Consider the following 18692-nt stretch of genomic DNA (forward strand, 5'->3'; position numbering starts at 1 on the left):
ATTCAATATTGAATTTTATGGGCTCAGCGGAAAGCATCCTGGTGTTAGGATGAAGTCTAACAGAAAGATTGCCGTATTTCACAGCAGATACATCACCTTCCATTTGACAAATGGAAAAGTTTATTTGCAGATACAAAACAAAGTGTGGTATACAGCAAAATTAAGGCATTTTTGAATTATAATGTTGTTTTTTTGTACATTATACTATAAATCTTGATTACAGTAACTAGGTGCCATGGCTAACACCTACACATACACATAGGAAGCATTTCCTTAGAGTAAAATAGAAAAAAATACATTTTACATGGTTACAAAAACATAAGCTTGTTGAGACACTAACAAACAAGGACAGTAAATATGGGTGTTAAGCTGAGACACAGAGACAGACACAAAGATATATGTTTTTGTCTCTTTCACTGTGAAAATAGCATGTGGGGAACAAGACAAAAATACAGTGTTATGAAGTGTAGTGAACGTAAGGTCTGTGTTGATGATGCAGTATAGACAATAATCATGGAGCAAAAGCATTAGAATAGTGTAGCTTCAATGATGAATTGGCAGGCTAATATTATTACTGATAGTTATAAGAAATTATATGTCAACTACATGATGGAGATCATTTAGAAACAGTATCTCCTTTACACCATTTATTTACCAGAGAGCACTGACAAGTTTATTTTAAATCTGTAAAATGTTCTGTTCACTACATACCCCAATCACAATTCTTCAATCCAACCAAAATTAAGGGATTCCTGTGAAAACATCACATCACTATTAACAGATTCATTCAACCTCTTCCATGTTGGTACCTCTACACCGTTGGTTTGATATTTTTTCAAAGGCTTAGTGGAGCAATGTCCACTGTGTTTTCTTAGAGTGTCCACTGACACCACGCTTCGAAACTGGAGGCATGTTTGTCTGTGGAATGGCATTTGCTGGTATGAAAAAAATAGCTACAAAAATAAAATCATTCCTGTTTTTGTTCTGATATAAAATGTATTTGAGTTCATCATAGGAAGCGGTAACAATCTGAAGTTCCTGTTATTGCTCTTGACAGCTTTAGTGATACCTGAAGACGACAGCTCACCTACCATCAATATAAAAACATCACTTTTGTTTTTATTTTAAAGACTTCCCTGATTCAACTACTTATCCTGAATCACAGCAGCATGTATAACACTGATAGCTGTTTATATACTAACATATAAACAGTATGATTCCAACAGCAAACATCAGATTTCTTAAATTGTTGATCTGTTCCTTTAACAAAAGACACATGTAGTTGTCCAGACAGCATAAATGGTACAATTAAAGCAAGAATACAGTCTGTCCTCAGAGTTCTGGCTGTCTGCTCCACATCTTCCCTATTTTTTTACTTCTTCTTGGGTTATGGGATTAAAGCATCCTGTAACCCTGCTAAAAGAAGGGACTGTCTTCATCCTTGTCATCGTTCAACCCTGTTAACCGCAGGCGGGCAAAATCTTCAAACACAAAGTCGTCAACCTGAGAGGAAGTACTGACAAGAGAAAGATTCTCATTACATACTATTATGAAACATATTACACTAAAATAAGCACAAGTACATTTCAGTAAATATAGACTAGTCTGAGTTTGAGTGTCTATATTGACAACATCCATCCATCACTGCTTAATCCTCATTAGGGTTGTGGGGACTGGAGTCTATCCCAGCTGACTTAGGGTGAAGGCAAGGGACACCCTGGACAGATCACCAGTCTATCACAGGACTACACATAGAGACAAACAGTCACACTCACATTCACACCTACGTACAATTTAGAATCTCCATTTAACCTCAGCATGTTTTTGGACTGTGGGAGGAAGCCAGAGTGGGAGCACAGGGAGAACATACAAACTCCATGCAGAAAGATCACGGGAAGGCAGGGATGCAAACCAGGGATCTTCTAGCTGTACGGCAAAGTGCTAACCACCAAGCCACTGTACAGCCCTATATTGACAACAGTCCATCTTAAATCTTTCAGATCACAAAAGATGTACCACAGGGTTCTATATCTACAGCTGAGATCCAGCAAAGGAAAACGAATGTGTACGCACATGATACTTATCTATACTTTTTAAATCAACCCAACTCAAAGCTACTTTACACACTTGAAACTAAACACAAAACAAAACAACAAAAATCAGATCTTCATAAATGACATTGCGCTCAGTCTGTGCAAAAGATAGTGTTGGTTTTGAACATTAGATGAACTTGACCAAATTATTTACAGCATATACCAGAACTGAGTACACTCACCACTTATCTATCTCTGCAATTCTGACCAAATAACTGAGATAAATTAACAGTCTGCCCCATTTAAAACTGATTCAAAAAGTTTAGAAATTATGTGTTCAAACACCATATTCAAAATATGTTTCCCAAAGAACAGAACTATTCTAAATGCTCCATTCCATTACCCATACTAACTGTGAGCAGTATAGATGTTTGCATACTGGGACATGCTTCATGAAGCCATCACCTAGTTTCCCTAAGTACACAGCTCAAAGGAGCTCAGACGCTTTGCTGCATGGGATCACCTATACAACATGGCATTTGCATTCAAATCATTTGTGAAACAGAAAAAAAAAAACTTAACCATCAGCAGTAAAGAATAGTAATAGGCCTATAAATAAATGTTGAATTCAAATAGCAGGCTGCTATTCTGGCCAGCTAAGTCTTGTTTAAAAAAATAATGCTGTCTCAGAAAATGTCTCGGTTTAAAAACGCAAATAAAACAGAAAAAGAAAAAAAATGCTTGTGTCAGATGGTCTGGTTACTGTGATAGAAGATCCCAAGATGGTATTTCATAGTAAAATTGGTGTTACTATCTAATTTTATTTGCTGCTTTCTAACTCAGTGACATGTCATTTTCCTATCCCAAACCCATTGTTGTGTCAGTGAATTTTGCTACTGCATGGTCAGAAGACTAACATCCCAGCACCAGACACACACATGCAAGCATGCACACACACACACACACACACACACACTTACTTCGTGTCAAACTCTATGAGGTTTGTGTCCACGTGAGGCTCACTCTCTGGAGCAACTGGGGAAACAAAAGGACATTAAGTAATTAAATGACACTAATCCTCCCAACTCACATAGATCTATGGCTACGAGGTGTGTTTGTGTGTGTGTACTTGTATTACTCTTCTTTTAGGGATATTAATCTGTCACACTGTGGAGATCTGTCTCCCATTTAGTGACAAAAAGCATGTCCACCTAACAAAAATACAGTTCTACATTGACTTTGATATAGAGAATGTAAACTATATATAGCATGAACATAGCAGCACACATATAGTTGTGGTGAAAAGATAGACAGTCAGGTCCATAAATATTTGGACATTGACACAGTTTTCAGCATTTGGGCTCCGTACACCACCACAATGGATTTAAATGAAACAATCAAGATGAAGGATCAAGATGTGCTTAAGTGCAGACTTTCAGCTTTAATTTGAGCGTATTTACATTCAAATCAGGTGTAGGAACCTAAATGCATTTAAGTTAATGTGTGACGGTTAAAGTGCAGTAACTTGAGTTATGGGAAAAGTGGGTGTGGCTAAGTAGTCAGCTGTCAGGCACAGAGAGGGGAGTCACAGTTTTTTTTTTACCTCTGTATTGACCTCTGTTTTCTTATTTTTTGGATTGCCTTGGAATATTTTTTGGATTTTAGAGAAAGAATTATTTTGTACACTGTATTTTTGTTGTTTGAACATTTCAGTTAACAGTGCAACTTTTACGAGTGGCCCAGTGGATTTTTTCTGGAATGTGGTACGTGGAGAGAGGAATGTTCAGAGCGTCAAGCTGTTGGCTTCTTTAATTGGAACTTACATCAGGTGAACGGTGGAGAAATTACAACACATTTTATATGTGCCCTCCACCTTTTGAAGGGACCAAAAGTAACTGGACAAACTAACATAATCGTAAGTCATATTATCACTTTAAATATTTGGTTGCACATCCTTTGCAGTCAATGACAGCCTGAATTCTGGAACACATAGACATCACCAGACACTGGGTTTGGTCCCCTTCTATGTGTGTTCGAACCTGAGCTTTACTTTTCTAGTATGTGTCTTATTACTTTTGGTAGGTGGTCTGGCCACATGTATATAGTAGTACTTGTGAGTCCTTCACTTTAAAACAATTGGTCCTCTTCCATTTTATGAAGGTATTAAGGGTGGCCTTCTACATTGCATTATAAAAGTGAAAGTGCGGTCTGGAGGGTTCAATCAAAGTCTCAAAAAACAAAAAATCTAAAGTGTAGCCTTTTCATTTCAGCTCAGTATGAGCATTCATGCTGCTGTTTTTTGGCTCTCCTCTACTATCGTCTGGCCTCTGCTTTGTGTCACGATATAACCGATACATGCATAGCAGAACAGACAGCAAAACAAAGGAGAGACAGATTAAATGAAGATAATGCAACTCAAGTTGACAAGCATTTTACAATGCAAGTCTGGGGGAATGATTGCAGCTGGATTATTTCTTGTTGAATCTTATGTACACAACTTTTCTGGTTGTAAATTAAATGCGACAGGATGGGGGAGGTGTAGCTAACATGCCCGTATGTCTGGTCTGAGATTCTGGTGATCTAGTGCAACATCCAGTGGTTCTGAATGTTGTATTCAGCATCTTTCTGCCTGTTGGCTTCATCCTTACAGTTCCTCAGTCTCCCATTCACACCTCAGAACTAGAGGTGACCAGGCTTTTTGGGTTGTTGCACCCAGGTTCTGGAACAGTCTGCTGTTCCACATTAACTGCTTTCCCACTAATGGAAAATTTCAAATCCCAATTAAGAGATCATCTTTAGTTTTTTTGAAGCTGCCTTAGTAATGCTCATTGCCTGATTTCACTTTTAAGCCCCTAAAAGCCTCTTTCAGACACAGGACATGAAATATTGCGGGCTTTATCAATCCGTTAAAGTGATGGCATCCCAGTCATTCAGACAAAGCTCACTTTTCCATTAATGTTCCTCACACCATTCATAGATCCTGCAGCTGTCTGATATTGTAGGTTTGTAATAAATTATGAAAAAACAGTCCTGCACAGCTGTCAACTGTCATTCTGTGTGTGACAGCTCACTTATCTAAGGTGCTTTCAGACCCTGGTCCAGACTCATCTGCTCTCCATGCTCTCGGTGATAATTTACATAAATACAAGAATTGAATTAAGCCAGCTCTCTCTCTCTCTCTCTTGGAAGATGCACATATGTATCTTTCTGCTGTCTGATGCTGCAGGTAATAAACAAACTCTGAGGCAACGGTTCCAAACAGCTGGAAAAAACACACTTCAGCTTGAAGCTGATATGAAGCTGACACGTTAAGCTGCTGTCAGATTTATGGAATGTAGCGCATGTCTGAAAGGGCTTTAACTCTTTTGTTATTGTAGTTCAATCTCTCTTTGTTTTTAATCTAGCCATGGCTTTACCATCGCCATCCTGTTCATATGTGTACCTTAACAGGTTAGTCCTGGTCATGCTCTCCATGCAGTTTTATTGGATGTTACTAATGCTCCTTTACTTTATGTCTTCTCTCTCCCATAGTCTGTGCTTTATCCTCTAGGTCCTCTTTCTCCTTGTACATCTCTCAGGTATTTCTGGATCTGGAGTTGTACAGGTCTGATCTGTGGTCTATTTGTCCTACAGTGTTTTTGTATTCTGTATGTGTTATGTGTTTGCCTCTGCTATTCTGCTCTTTCTAACTCGTTCTTCTCCACGCTGGCAAATGAAACATGAAAACATCAAATGAACAAAAATCAAAAATATAAAAAATATTTCAAAATAATATGATAAATAAATACAATTAAATGAAAAACTCCATGAAAATTAGCCACATAGAATAAATATTTTTTCTTATATTGGAACCACTGAATCCTTAAACTTGCTGAGTTTTCATGCATATATTTTTTACAACTTCAGTTCAAAATTATTAGGTTAATCTTCTTAATTACTAATTCTATAATAGTAATGGAATAATTAATGCTGCAATTTTTGCTGCACTATCTGGATTAGGTAGGTTCAGCTCTATCTAGCTATATTATTAGTTACCCTAATCTCTGTAATTAATACCACTAAAGGGTCTTAAGTTTAGTATGTATTGCAGTCAGTTAAAGTTGTATTTTATATAGATTTTTGAGGGTTCTATTCCCAAACATGTATTACTTCAGTAAAATCCCATCAAACATACCTCTATCGGGTCTTAACCCCAATATTTGAACTTCTGTATGCCAATTACGTCCTTTTTTACTGGAATGCACTTTGGCACAGCGGCTGTTGTTTTAAAAGTGCCATTTTAAAAAATGGTGATTTGAATGATTTCAAGGTTGAGGTAACATTAGATTTACATTAAGGTTAGAGTAGGGATTAAGGTAAGCCCCCAGGAATGAAAGCAGGTCAATGTAATATCCTCTGAAATCCAACTGTGTGTGTTACCTGACTGGGGCTGGGACCTGGGGTGTTGTGCAGGTTTGGGATGCATCAAGACAAACGGAAGCTCCACTGCCACATCCCTACGCACACACACACACACACACACACACACACACACACACACACACACACACACACACACACACACACACACACACACACACACACACACACACACACACACACACACACACACACACACACACACACACACACACACACACACACACACACACACACACACACACACAGCAGCAGCAGACATTTGTATATTTCCAGAAATACAGCAAATCATTAAGTCATTTGCAGAGCCATTACTGTATCAAGCTTGAGTGTGTTTACCTACCCACCACGAGACACCACCAGTTTCACTTTAACTCTGTAGGAAACCAAGATCCCCATCATCTCCTTGTTGCATCCTTCTTTTACTCTAAATACAGAATACACACACATAGGGAAGAGTTGGTTGCCTGTTTGCATAAAAAGTAAATCCTTTTCTGTCAGATGTGTGCGTATATGTGTGTGTACATGGTGCTGGAGGCCAAGTTGGTGTCTTCATGCTTTAGCTTTCCATCCAGTGCCAGGCCTCTCTTTTCCCTGTTGGTACCCAGCACGGGGGTCAGTACGTAGACCTGGCAGGAAGTAGAGCTTGGAGAAACCTGATGACTGAGGTTGGGAGTGGGGGCAAATGTTACGAAGAAACGAACAAAAGGGGAAGAAAAAATGATAAAGTTATGTATTCGTTCTGTTTGTTGCTACATACTAATATAGTCATGTCTTAAGTGAGCTCCGAAAAGAAAATAGGATTTCATTCATGACTACAAATGAGCGCACTAAGCCTATGTGACATTATGTGTTTAACTCAGTGACAGACAGACAGACAGACAGACAGACAACAACAGTATAGAATAAGAACTTACTCTGCTTCAACCTGGGCAACAGAGCACTTATACTGAGCCATGGAGAACAGGCAGATATCAGCACATTGACGGACTAAGAGAAAGAAAGAAGAATTATAGTAGCCCATTTACTTGTCTTCAAAAGTTAGCTCTGAGTAGCGATAATTAGTGTAATTCTGGATAAATAAATGACATAATTAGGCAACATAAAAGTAAGCTTAAAAGTCTTAAATGCTGCTACATAGATGAATATTTCCATTTTACTTTCAGCACCCAACAACAATAAATAATAAATTGCTCACCCAAGTGGTAAAAAAGGGTTCCTTCAAATATTGAGTTGCATTATACTGTAACTGAAAGACTGAAGTGTGTGTATGAGGTCAGATAGAGTTACCAGAGATCTTTGCTCGCTTGACAGTCTTGGTGGAGTTGTTGGTAACGCGGACGTTGACACTGATGGGCTCACCATGATAATACAGCTGCAAGGAGACAGAGATTGAGCAGTGTTTGTATTTTACTCATTAAATGGTGCGTCAAAGTGTGTGACTGTGTTACCTCCTTATCCAATGAAGCCTCTAGGTGTAGAGCTCTATCAGACATCAGAAAGCTGCGACTAGTCTCCACCATTGGCTGTGGACCTGGCTTCTCTGGGGCAAACTGAACCTTCCTAATCACCAGATGCACTGAGTTCCTACAAACACAGCAGGTTCATTCACATTTACATTTTTATACATTTTTAAGGTACATTAACTGTTGCCAGCACAAGACAGCAACAAAGCATAAAATATTAGGTATTTGCATGAAAAAATTCTGATGCAAAAGGAGAACCTGGACAATGACTACTCTTCAGTATGTTTCCACACACTACACTGTTTACTGTATTTCTCTAGGGGGATGTGTTAGCTTAGTTAGTCTCTGGCATGTGATGGACCTTTGGTGTATCTTCTCTTCCGCATTCTTTGCACAGAAGGCTTGAAGCTCGTAGTCCACACCACACGCCTTCCCAGTGTCCTCTGGGCCAGGCTGGAGGGTCACTGAACAGGGCAAGTTCTGGGGGATCTGAGACGTCCACACACAAAAATAAAGTCAAAGCTAAACATTAGCTCTAGCTGCATTTAGACCTGCCAAATGATTTTAAAAATCATGTCATTAATTCCACAGTGTCATGTGTGACTTGCATTTAAAAATATGTAGAATTAATTGGTTTAGGAACAGTGAATCAGTTAGACATTTAAAAAATGTCTCTTTTATTTCACATACATTTAGAACATGTTTTTCACTGTTCTAATAAAATAATGGTTGTAGTCAACTATAATGACTCACGAGAAGTTAAGAGGTCATGTCACTGAAATATTTGATTAACACAGCTATCTACATCACCAAAACTAATAATTCAAGCTGCTGTATGTACATTTTTGACCCAGCAGAATAAACTTTTGTTCAAGGCTCTATGTTCAACTCAAAACCTTTATCCTGTTTGCTGGTCGGTGCAGGTGAAAGTATATCAACAATTCGGTCCACATTGTTGACATTTATCTGGTAATTCTTGCAGCCATCGCTAAAAATATGCAACTGTTTATATCATATGGCAACAAAGCTGACACTGGTGCCATGAGAGTGCCATGGTTACAGTTTCATGCTTTCCAGATTCATACATAGTCAGCACATACACACAAACTGATCAGCCACATTACAACTGCTGACAGGTGAAGTAAATAATATTGATTATGCTGTTACAGTGGCACCTGTCAGTGGGTGGGGTTTTATTAGATGGCGGCAGGATGCTCTGTGGAAAGAATGTAAGCTTGTGGAGGAAGTGTGAGGTTCTGGTCAGTGTTGTGCTGGGAAAAGCTGGAACCTCGTATCATACAGGGCTTAAAAGATCTGCTGCTAATGTCTTGGTGCTTGATACCACAGGACACTTTTAGAGATCTGTGAAGTCCACGCCTCAATGGGACAGAGCTGTTTTGGTGGAACGTGAGGGACGTACAAAATATCAGCTGGTGAGATTTAATGTTGTGGCTAATTGGTGCACATATATTCAGGCAGCAACATAAATGCATTCTCACACTTATATACATTATGAAATGCACATACACATGCTCACAGTCATATGTCCTCATACTCATATATTCTCACTATGCATGTATGTGTACATTTGTGCTGATGAAAATACATACATGTATGTGCGTGTGTGTTTGTATGTGTGTGTGTGTGTGTGTATGTAATTATGTGTAAACATGTACATTTGTATATGCTTACATACAGTCAAGCCCATAAATATTAGGACAATGACACAATTTTCAGAATTTCAGTTCTACCATAATGAATTTGAAATGAAACAATCAAGATGTGCTTTAAATGCAGGCTTTTAGCTTAAATTTGAGGCTATTTACATCTAAATCAAGTAAACAGTAGAGGAATTACAACACATTTTGTACATGTCCTCCACCTTTTAAAGAGAACAAAACTACTTGGACTGCCTGGTCAGCTGTTCCATGGCCAGGTGTGTGTTATTTCCTCATTATTTCATTTACAAGGAGCAGATAAAAGGTCTAGAGTTCATTTCACGTTTGGTATTTGTGTTTGGAATCTGTTGAGGTCAACCCTCATTATGAACTCCAAAGAGCTGTCACTATCATGAAGCAAGCCATCATTAGGCTGAAAAATCCAAACAAACCCATCAGAGAGACGGCAAAAACATTAGGTGTGGCCAAATCAACATTTTTAAAAAGAAAGAACACACTGGTGAGCTCAATAATGCCAAAAGATCCGGAAGACCATGCAAGCAAGTGGGGTAGATGGCAGAAGAATCCTTTCCCTGGTCAAGAAAAACCCCTTCACAACAGTTGGCGAGATCAAGAACATTTTCCAGGAGGTAAAAGGCAACAAGACTTCCCCAAAGTGAATAAAGAGGGTTTACCACAAGGTGTAAACCATTGCTGGGTTCTGCTCAAGGTTTCTTCCCGTTAAAAGGGAGTTTTTTCTTGCCACTGTTGCCTTAGGGCTTGCTCTGGGGGTTCAGGCATATCTGTTCTGTAAAACATCTTGAGGCAATTTGAATTGTAATTGGCACTATGTAAATAAAATTGAATTGAACTTAATTTAATTGGTGAGCCTGAGTAGCAGGAAGGCCAGATTAGAGTTTGCCAGAAAATATCGAAAAGAGCCTGTGCAGTTCTGGAACAACATCCTATGGACAGATGAGACGTAGACCAATTTGTACCAGAATGATGGGAAGAGAAGAGTCTGGAGAAGGGAATGAACTGCTCAAGATCCAAAGCATCAATCAATCAATACCAGCCTATGAGTGAAACCTGGTGGTAGTAGTGTCATGGCGTGGGCATGTATGGCTGTCAATGGAGCTGGTTCTCTGATATTAGACAGACAGCGTCTAGTGATGTCTATGGGTTCCAGACTTCAGGCTGTCATTGACTGCAAAGTATTTGTAACCAAATATTAAAAGTGACAATTTGATTCATGATTTTGTTAGTTTCTCCAATTACTTTTGGTCCCTTCAAAAGGTGGAGGGCACATATAAAATGTGGTGTAATTTCTCCACCGTTCACCTGATTTGGATGTAAATGCCCTCAAATTAAAGCTGAAAGTCTGCACTTAAAGCACATCTTGACTGTTTCATTTCAAATCTATTGCGGTGGTATACAGAGCTGAAATGCTGAAAATTGTGTGGCTGTATGTATACAAGACTATGCCTCTTCCTCTTTTCACTTTTCTTTTTGAGCCAACTATGCAAATATTTTGTCTTCTCAAAAAAGCCCAAGTAAGTGTTAACAGTAGAATCAATTCACGGTCATGTGAGATGAAGAGCTGTTATACTGGTTTCTAGTCCTCTCAGGGAGAGGCTGAGGTTATGTTTTTATTTGGTGATCTTACAGTGAAGTTGAAGGGGTAGGCATGCTGACCCAGCTTCTTCAGCAGCCTCTCCTGCAAGCGGCTCAGAGGCTTCTTTTCCTCCTGCAGGGGAGGGAAGGCCTGAATGGTACTGACGTACAGATCCTTCCGAAAGGAAAGGCCGAGGACATCAAGGTCCTCCCGACCATAACGAAATGCGCAGGTCAGAGTCACAAACACTGAGAAGGCGTAAAGACAGAGATCGGAATCAGTCAGTGAATCAAGCCCTGTTCAGTCATGCCCTCCTTTCCATTCATCTGAAAGTGCCAGCTTCACGTAAGCCTGGTCACTGTTCTGTAAACGTTGCGACTGCAAGCTTACTAGACTGCACCAAGTAACATCTCTGGATCGTCTACAGCTCAGCACAAGTCTGAACTGAATGCTGTCACATTAACAGACGGGCACAGCAGTGATGCAAGTTGAGCTGTGTGAAGCAATATGGGGAAGGTTTTTTTTCACATTTCAGCACCAATATTGTTTCAAAAACATAATAGAACAAAAGACATATTTACTGCCCAAATTACAATACATCTTATTCATTCTCTTGCACATCCTACAATTTCACATCTATTACAAACTGAAATGTATATAAAAACAAAACTTTACTGCACTCAATGCAGAGTGTGCAACAGGTCAGTTTAAGAATCACCAATAGAGAATGTAATCTATGTTTTGATAACAGCAGTAATTTCATACATTACTTAAGTTCATAAATTCTCCTTAACACGTAATCAGGATCGATCAGCATCTAATGGTAAGTCAAACTGTTCTCCATCTTAAACAGATAGATAAATCATTTGTCACATGGTAGTTTTAGATTTTTTTTAATGTCAGTTGAGTTTTAAGTTCAATCTCATGTGTATGACCCATGTCTGAAAAGGTCATAAATCCATCTGTTACTTTATGTCTGTCTTCAGGTCTTCTTACCTTTTCGATCTTTCAGATACTCTGGATCTACAATGATCACTCCATCTAGACAACACACACAAATACACACATGCAGTTAAAAAAAGGCATCTGAGGACTGACTTTAAACAAATGCAGCTACCTATTTTCATGATGGTGCCACAACCAGCAAGCAGTCTGTCAGCAGTTTGATATTTTGGTCATTTTGGCAGGTGCTGAGTGCACAGGTGCAGGTAGAAAAGAAAGTACATAATACGTTCATTCAAATCAGGCAACACAAAGTGAGCTGTAAGCACTTGAGTGAAAAATTTAGAACAAGGTCTGTACATAGTGCAGTGTTAATCAGTTGACAGTCTATAGGTTTAACAACAAAATCAAATTAAGAACTTGCAATAAATGTAGAGAAATAACACAAAAGCTGTTAAAGAACTTAATTAAACACTGCGTAGTCAATAAATGCTTTAAATCAGCATCAAAAAATTACATTTATTGTGGTTAAAGCAGAAATGTAGTTAAATCATTACATTAATGTCAGTGAATGATTTTTACCTTATGTATATATATATATTTTTCTTGAAACGTATCACAAATGTTGCTATATCACATTAAAAGATCCATGTGACAAAATAGGATTTTACATTATCTTCCACAAAAATAATCCCTTAGTTCCCTAAAATGGCTCAGATGTGACTCACCAGCACAGAAGTCTGTTTAAACACTGTCAATCTGCTCTGCATTTCACAACAGCAGGTTGAAAGATTGGTATAATTTCATCATACATTGTGAACTGAAAAGTTGTTCTGAAGAAGGATTAAGATTCAGGAAGCTCCACCCTCTCAGTTGTTCTGTTTTTTTGAGTGTCATCAGTACACTGCAGTTTCATATAAAAACAGACACTGCATAATGCATACAAAAATACTCTAAAAATGGTAACAAGGTAAAAGACCACACCAAACACAGCATAAAATAACATAACATGACATGGCAACAGTACCAACACAACAAGTGTGTCATTTACAAGAGTATCATACAATCCAGAATCAGTGAGTTGAACTGGATGTCATAGAACTTAATGTAAACTTGGGAATCATGAAACTTTTTATTACTTCTATTACTTTTGCACAACCCCATAATGTAAATGATTACATTGTTAATGGTAAAGCTTGGGTGTGTGACTGTGATGTCCTCTGAAGTAATGTGTGCATCTATGTTGGAAATCAGGCAATTTTATTGTTAAGACATGTTGTAACATCTGTCTATGGTTGGGTTTAGGTTAAGATTCGAGTAAGGCCCCAGGATATTAATGTAAGTCAATGTGATGTGTGTGGTTTGACTCACCCACTGGATCGACGTGATCCAAGTGATCAACAAAATCTCTTTTGCCTAGATAAACTGTCAGCTGTGGAGAGAATGAAAGATGTATCACAGAGTGATGAAAAATCCACAAAAGCAAATAAAAGTGATAAAATGGTCAAAAGAAATAACCTTTGGCACGCATATCCCACCTTGCTATTAGGACTGGACTTCTTAAAGACTCTGTGAAAGAAGTGAGAGAGCAGATTTTGAATGTGTTGTCTGTTTCTATTATACCAGTAACCTGGGCTTCAGCAAGTGTGATATGTGTATGGTGTCTTGAAATGTCACCTGAGATGTGTGTGCATTTTGAGCTACACAAAGTGCTGCATTAGTTAGGTTTGTGTTCACATTGCCAGCCGGATCTTTCACAATGTCAGACGCATTTGTTAGGTGAATGACAGAGAATCACAGTAATTCAGACTGATTCCAAATGCAAAAAGTAGATTTTGGCCATGACCTTCAAGAATTTATCTTGACAGAATGAGCAAGTTAGAGCTAAAATGTGAGCACATGCAAGAGCTACATTTTAGTTTATCCACATTGGAATGTAAATGTAAAGCCATTGCAATGCTTGAGTTTGGTGTTAACAAAAAGTGAGCAGTTGGAAAGCGGCAGTACTGGCTCACAAGCACCATGAACTGCTGGACAGGAAGGTCAACATAATCTACAAGTAAATTAACGGCTGCATGGTGCGTTTGGTCGGTCAATGACCATGTGTGATTAGGTCACAGTTCACAGCATGGAACATGCTGATGCTCCTGAGAGAAACAACAGTAACTGCAATGGAATAAAGATCCATTGACCCTAGAAAAAATATGTAGCCGAAGAAAAACACAAATGTTACGCATGATTGCACATGCCAAACCACTGTTAATGAAATATGAACCCTCTGATCCTCTTACAGTGCTGCAGATAGTCAGTCTATGCTCTAAAGCAAAGCAAGTATATGTGCAGAGGACTGTTCTAAAGATTTAAAAAGGCAGTGCAATATAGTAAAAATACTAGTCGGGTCACATGATTTGCCCTGTCTAGCTTTTTTACAGTATGGGAAAATGTATTAAGTTTTGTTCCATGCAGCTGACTCACTACAGCAGGCAGTAGGTGTGATCCACAAATCTTCTCCGACGCAAATGTTCTTGTTTGTTTTCCTTGTACAATCTATATGATTTAGTCCTTTGGGAGACCCACTGCTTAGAATCCAGGCAGTGTGAAAGCCAGAGCAGAGGGAAAAAAAACAAAATGTCTTTGCTGGAGCTAAACAGGAAGTGAATGATAAGTATAACAGGAAATGTGGCCAGTCTATGCCAGTAATGTGTATGCCAGCAAATATTCTATGACATATTATTGCCATTAATCAGATACCCTTCATGTAAACAGTAGCACAAAATGGAAACTATGTCTTCATCATTTACATTACTGTAGAACATGTTTGTTGTAAATTTGCAGGCCTGCAAGCCGAGCTGCTATCAAGGCCATCCAGGCCCAGTCAGCTTTACCCATTTTATGCACACTGCTGCAGTTTTAGGAATATAGCATGTGGCTGTGCAAGAATGTGCTGCCTTTTACATTCTGAGGAAAGAAAACAAGGGCAAAAAAAACAAAGTGCTCATCCTGACTGTCACCAGAATGTCCTTTACTTCCTCAACACATGACACATGAACCCCTTTCTGGCAACTCCTTATCCTAAAGGCAAATAATCTGAATACGATAATAAATCATAAGAAAATCTCCCAGTGAAAAGCTGTTTCATAAACTAAACAGGGTATGGGATTGCTGAGGCTTCTCATACTCACCTATAATATGGTATAAATGCTGTTCACCCTCATACATCCCAATATATAGTTTCACAGAACTGACCGCTGTAAACCTATTGTCCTTGAAACAGTTGGAATAAAGTAAAAACCAAAGAAATCAAGTTTGTTTTATGTTTTAAACATTGTAAGTGGTAGGAAGCTGTCATTTTGTAATTTAAAAAAATCCTAATGTACAACTTTAATACACAGAGATGAATATTTGGGGTTCAACTGATTACTGCAGAGGAACTTTAATGCACCCATGCTCAGGTCCGTACATCACACACATACATTGTTAGTTCAGACTTGTTTAAACTAACAATGACAAAGACAGTAAGCTCTGATTGACCTGTGACTAACATGTAGTCCTACAGGGTTTATAACTCTACGCAACAGTTGCAAGATGATGTCAATCCCATCATTAGTATCTGCTGACAACAGTTTTTGAAATAAAATGTCAGCATCAGCCCAACAGTGACAGGTAAGTGATGTAACATAAAGTTAATACTGGCATGCTTTACAGTAGTTGTCCTATTTTGCTCAGTGAATGTGCACATTTGAAAATAATTGTATTTCATGTCTGCCAGTGAGCCATGACCAAATAAACAAAAATGTGTTTCAGGAGAGATGTGAAATCTGTGTGATTCTCTCCTTCAGTGTGATTTAGAATATTTTTCTTTGGCGAGGGCTGCACAGTGGCTCGGTGGTTAGTACTTTCGCCTTGCACCTAGAGGATTCCCGGTTTGCATCCCTGGGCCTGGGATCTTTCTGCATGGAGTTCCTGCCTTCACCATAAATCAGGTGGGATAGACTAAAGCACCCCACGATCCCAATGAGGATTAAGCACTGTACAGAAATGGATAGATTGATGTCTTTGGCGACCCCTAGTGGTTAAAAAATAAATAAAATAAAATCTCTCTTGTGGTTCTCTCAGACTTTGATAAATGTGTGGAAGACAGAATCAAGCCTGTGTATTCCACTGGAAACGGAACAGAAAGTTGTGTATCTACAGTATTCTATCAGCCGCTCCTGAATTCCTCACAAAGAATCCTTCAGGACGGGTCGAGTTGTAAAAGTGGTTCAAGTCGAGCTGGATCTGGCAGAATCTTTTCCCCTGTCAAACACCTGCACAGTTTGGCTTCATCCTGCCAAACAGGTGACTCGATCAATTCCTAGTCGTAATTAAAACTGATGAGTTGCTGAGAGGAAAAGCTGTGGCTCCATCCTAACCGTGGCCAACACCCACAGCACGTCCCGTTTTCACTCATGAGGAAGTTAGCCCCACTTGTTCGGAGGTGAAAACATCGATGGCAGTTATTAGACACGGATTCATGAGAGTTTCAAGTATTTTTAGAATCACTCTTCAGTCCGACATTGCAGAAACAATGTCAGTTTTCAGTGATCTACGGTCCACTGAGCATAACAGCTGGTGGTCAGGTGGTTTCGTTTCATCGCTGCTCTGCGTCACTAAACATTTAAACATTTAGACTATCACTCCATTTATGTGTCTGGTTCTTGTTTTCCTTTCTATATCCGGTTTTAAATGAGGCTGGATGGTTCCCTCTTTCCCCTCACGAGTTAACGGACCTGCACGTCCATTTTTTGGCAACACAGATGTTCCTATCTGGATCTGTGTCTTACCTGGTCCCGGTTCCGTCCCCCATCTCTCCTGGCCCCCGGTAGACTGGATTAGTCTGCAGCCCTGACGCTTCGCCTGGTTCAGAGTCTCCGCTGTTGCTGTTTAGGATCATCCAGCCTGCTTCCGCAGCTTAGGGACAAAAACCACTCCCACCCTACATGATGGACACTACAGTCACCCAAACACCTTCAGTACTACTGCAAACCACAACACTACAGTGTATTACTACTACTACTACTATAGGATCATTCCAGACATTTTACATCCTACCCATCAAATTTCAAATAATCAACGTACAGAATAATAAAACATGCAGTTGTCGTTTAAATGTACTTGTCCTGAGACCAAATCTTTAAAAAAACTAGGAGGAAAGAATGTTTGAAAATATTTTTAGAATATCAAATAAGTCTAGCGTTCCTTCTAAAATTCCATATTTCTCTTGTCCCACCCCCCTGACGACCAAATTGAATCTCAAATAAAACAGTTAAAATTCATTTTAAATCTTTTTTTTTGGTATTATTTTTTCAATGCTGTCTATTGTAATTGTGGAAACATATTTTTTAAACAACATAATATTTTAAATAATAATTATTATAAGTTATGTTGATCCAGTTGTACACTGCAGTCATCACTGTGTGGTTTGGATCAGTCACACAGCAGGACAGAAACAGACTACAGCACACAGTATGGACTGTAGAGAACATCACTGGAGCCCCCCTGCCCTCCATCCAGGAACTGTACCCCGCTAGAACCAGGAAGAGGGCAGAAAACATTATCAGAGACCCCACTCACCCCGGACATAAACTATTTTCCCCCCTCCCCTCTAGCAGGCACTACAGAGCCCTGTATACAAAAACCACCAGACACAAAAACAGCTTCTTCCCCACTGCCGTCACCCGGATAAACAGCTGAGCCATTCTTACACACATAAAAAAGTCACTATCCCCATGGACATGTTCAGTATTTTTTTTGGCATCATGAACAGCATTCTCTGCTTTCTGCAGTGCATTATGCAAGTATCATTTACACTACTGTTTATAGCAATTATCATTTTTGCACGACTGTGTTTATATATTCCTTTCTCGTTGTACATTTCTGTATATATTGTGTTATTGTGTATTGTATTACTATTTTTTCCTCCCTGCTCCTCTTTCTATAGTTTCTTTATTTTATATTATTCTCTTCCGTATTCCCAGTGTGACACCAACAGCCAAAACCAAATTCCTTGTATGTTGTGTACGTACTTGGCCATTAAAGCTGATTCTGATAAGATAAGATAAGATAAGATAAGATAAGATAAGATAAGATAAGATAAGATAAGATAAGATAAGATAAGATAAGATAAGATAAGATAAGATAAGATAAGATAAGATAAGATAAGATAAGATCTACTTTATTCATTCCAGAGGAAATTATTTTGCTAGAGTACAATAAACAATAAACAAAGGTTAGTGAAATATACACAATTACACAAAGGTTAGTGGTAAAATACAAATAACAAAGAATACAAAGTACAAAATGTAAGTTTCTGAAAGTGTTTGTGTGAAGTGTGAGATGATGAAGAGCAACTCTGGCAGGCAGCCGTCCACAAGAGTGCAGGGAGTTATACCATCATGGAATGTAAGTCCCACAACAACCCTGTTAGCAGAACCTTATTAGCTGGTAGAAGAAGAAGAAAACAGTGAATCACATGTTAATACAAACACAATAATTCTAAATTACATCCCCTTACAGTAAC

The 18692-nt window shown here is 38.8% G+C and overlaps 1 protein-coding gene across 1 annotated transcript; it reads right to left on the reverse strand.

Annotated features, from left to right (window-relative positions):
• Nucleotides 1–88: 88 nt before the first annotated feature.
• Nucleotides 89–17091, reverse strand: arrb2b (arrestin, beta 2b). Its single transcript, XM_023263628.3, has 14 exons — nt 16957–17091; nt 13672–13702; nt 13505–13565; nt 12188–12232; nt 11243–11439; nt 8280–8407; nt 7904–8039; nt 7743–7827; nt 7370–7442; nt 6978–7115; nt 6796–6879; nt 6453–6529; nt 3014–3068; nt 89–1516 (listed from the first exon to the last, which is right to left on the reverse strand). The coding sequence occupies exons 1-14, from the start codon at nt 17064–17066 to the stop codon at nt 1417–1419; spliced, it is 1320 nt and encodes a 439-aa protein (XP_023119396.2). The 5' UTR covers nt 17067–17091; the 3' UTR covers nt 89–1416.
• Between the last annotated feature and the right edge of the window lie 1601 nt (nt 17092–18692).

Source organism: Amphiprion ocellaris, chromosome 23 (genome assembly GCF_022539595.1).
Source record: "Amphiprion ocellaris isolate individual 3 ecotype Okinawa chromosome 23, ASM2253959v1, whole genome shotgun sequence".
Lineage (NCBI taxonomy): Eukaryota > Metazoa > Chordata > Actinopteri > Pomacentridae > Amphiprion > Amphiprion ocellaris.

Bases quoted from the DNA above. Each gene is read 5' to 3' on its own strand.
- arrb2b (XM_023263628.3), bottom strand. From the start codon at position 17,066: ATGATCCTAAACAGCAACAGCGGAGACTCTGAACCAGGCGAAGCGTCA. The intron at 7,443-7,742 runs GTAACTCTATCT...TCTTTCTCTTAG, and splicing joins CAAGCGAGCAAAGATCTCTG to TCCGTCAATGTGCTGATATC. The intron at 1,517-3,013 runs GTAAGTGTGTGT...TTCTCTTGTCAG, and splicing joins CTCATAGAGTTTGACACGAA to TACTTCCTCTCAGGTTGACG.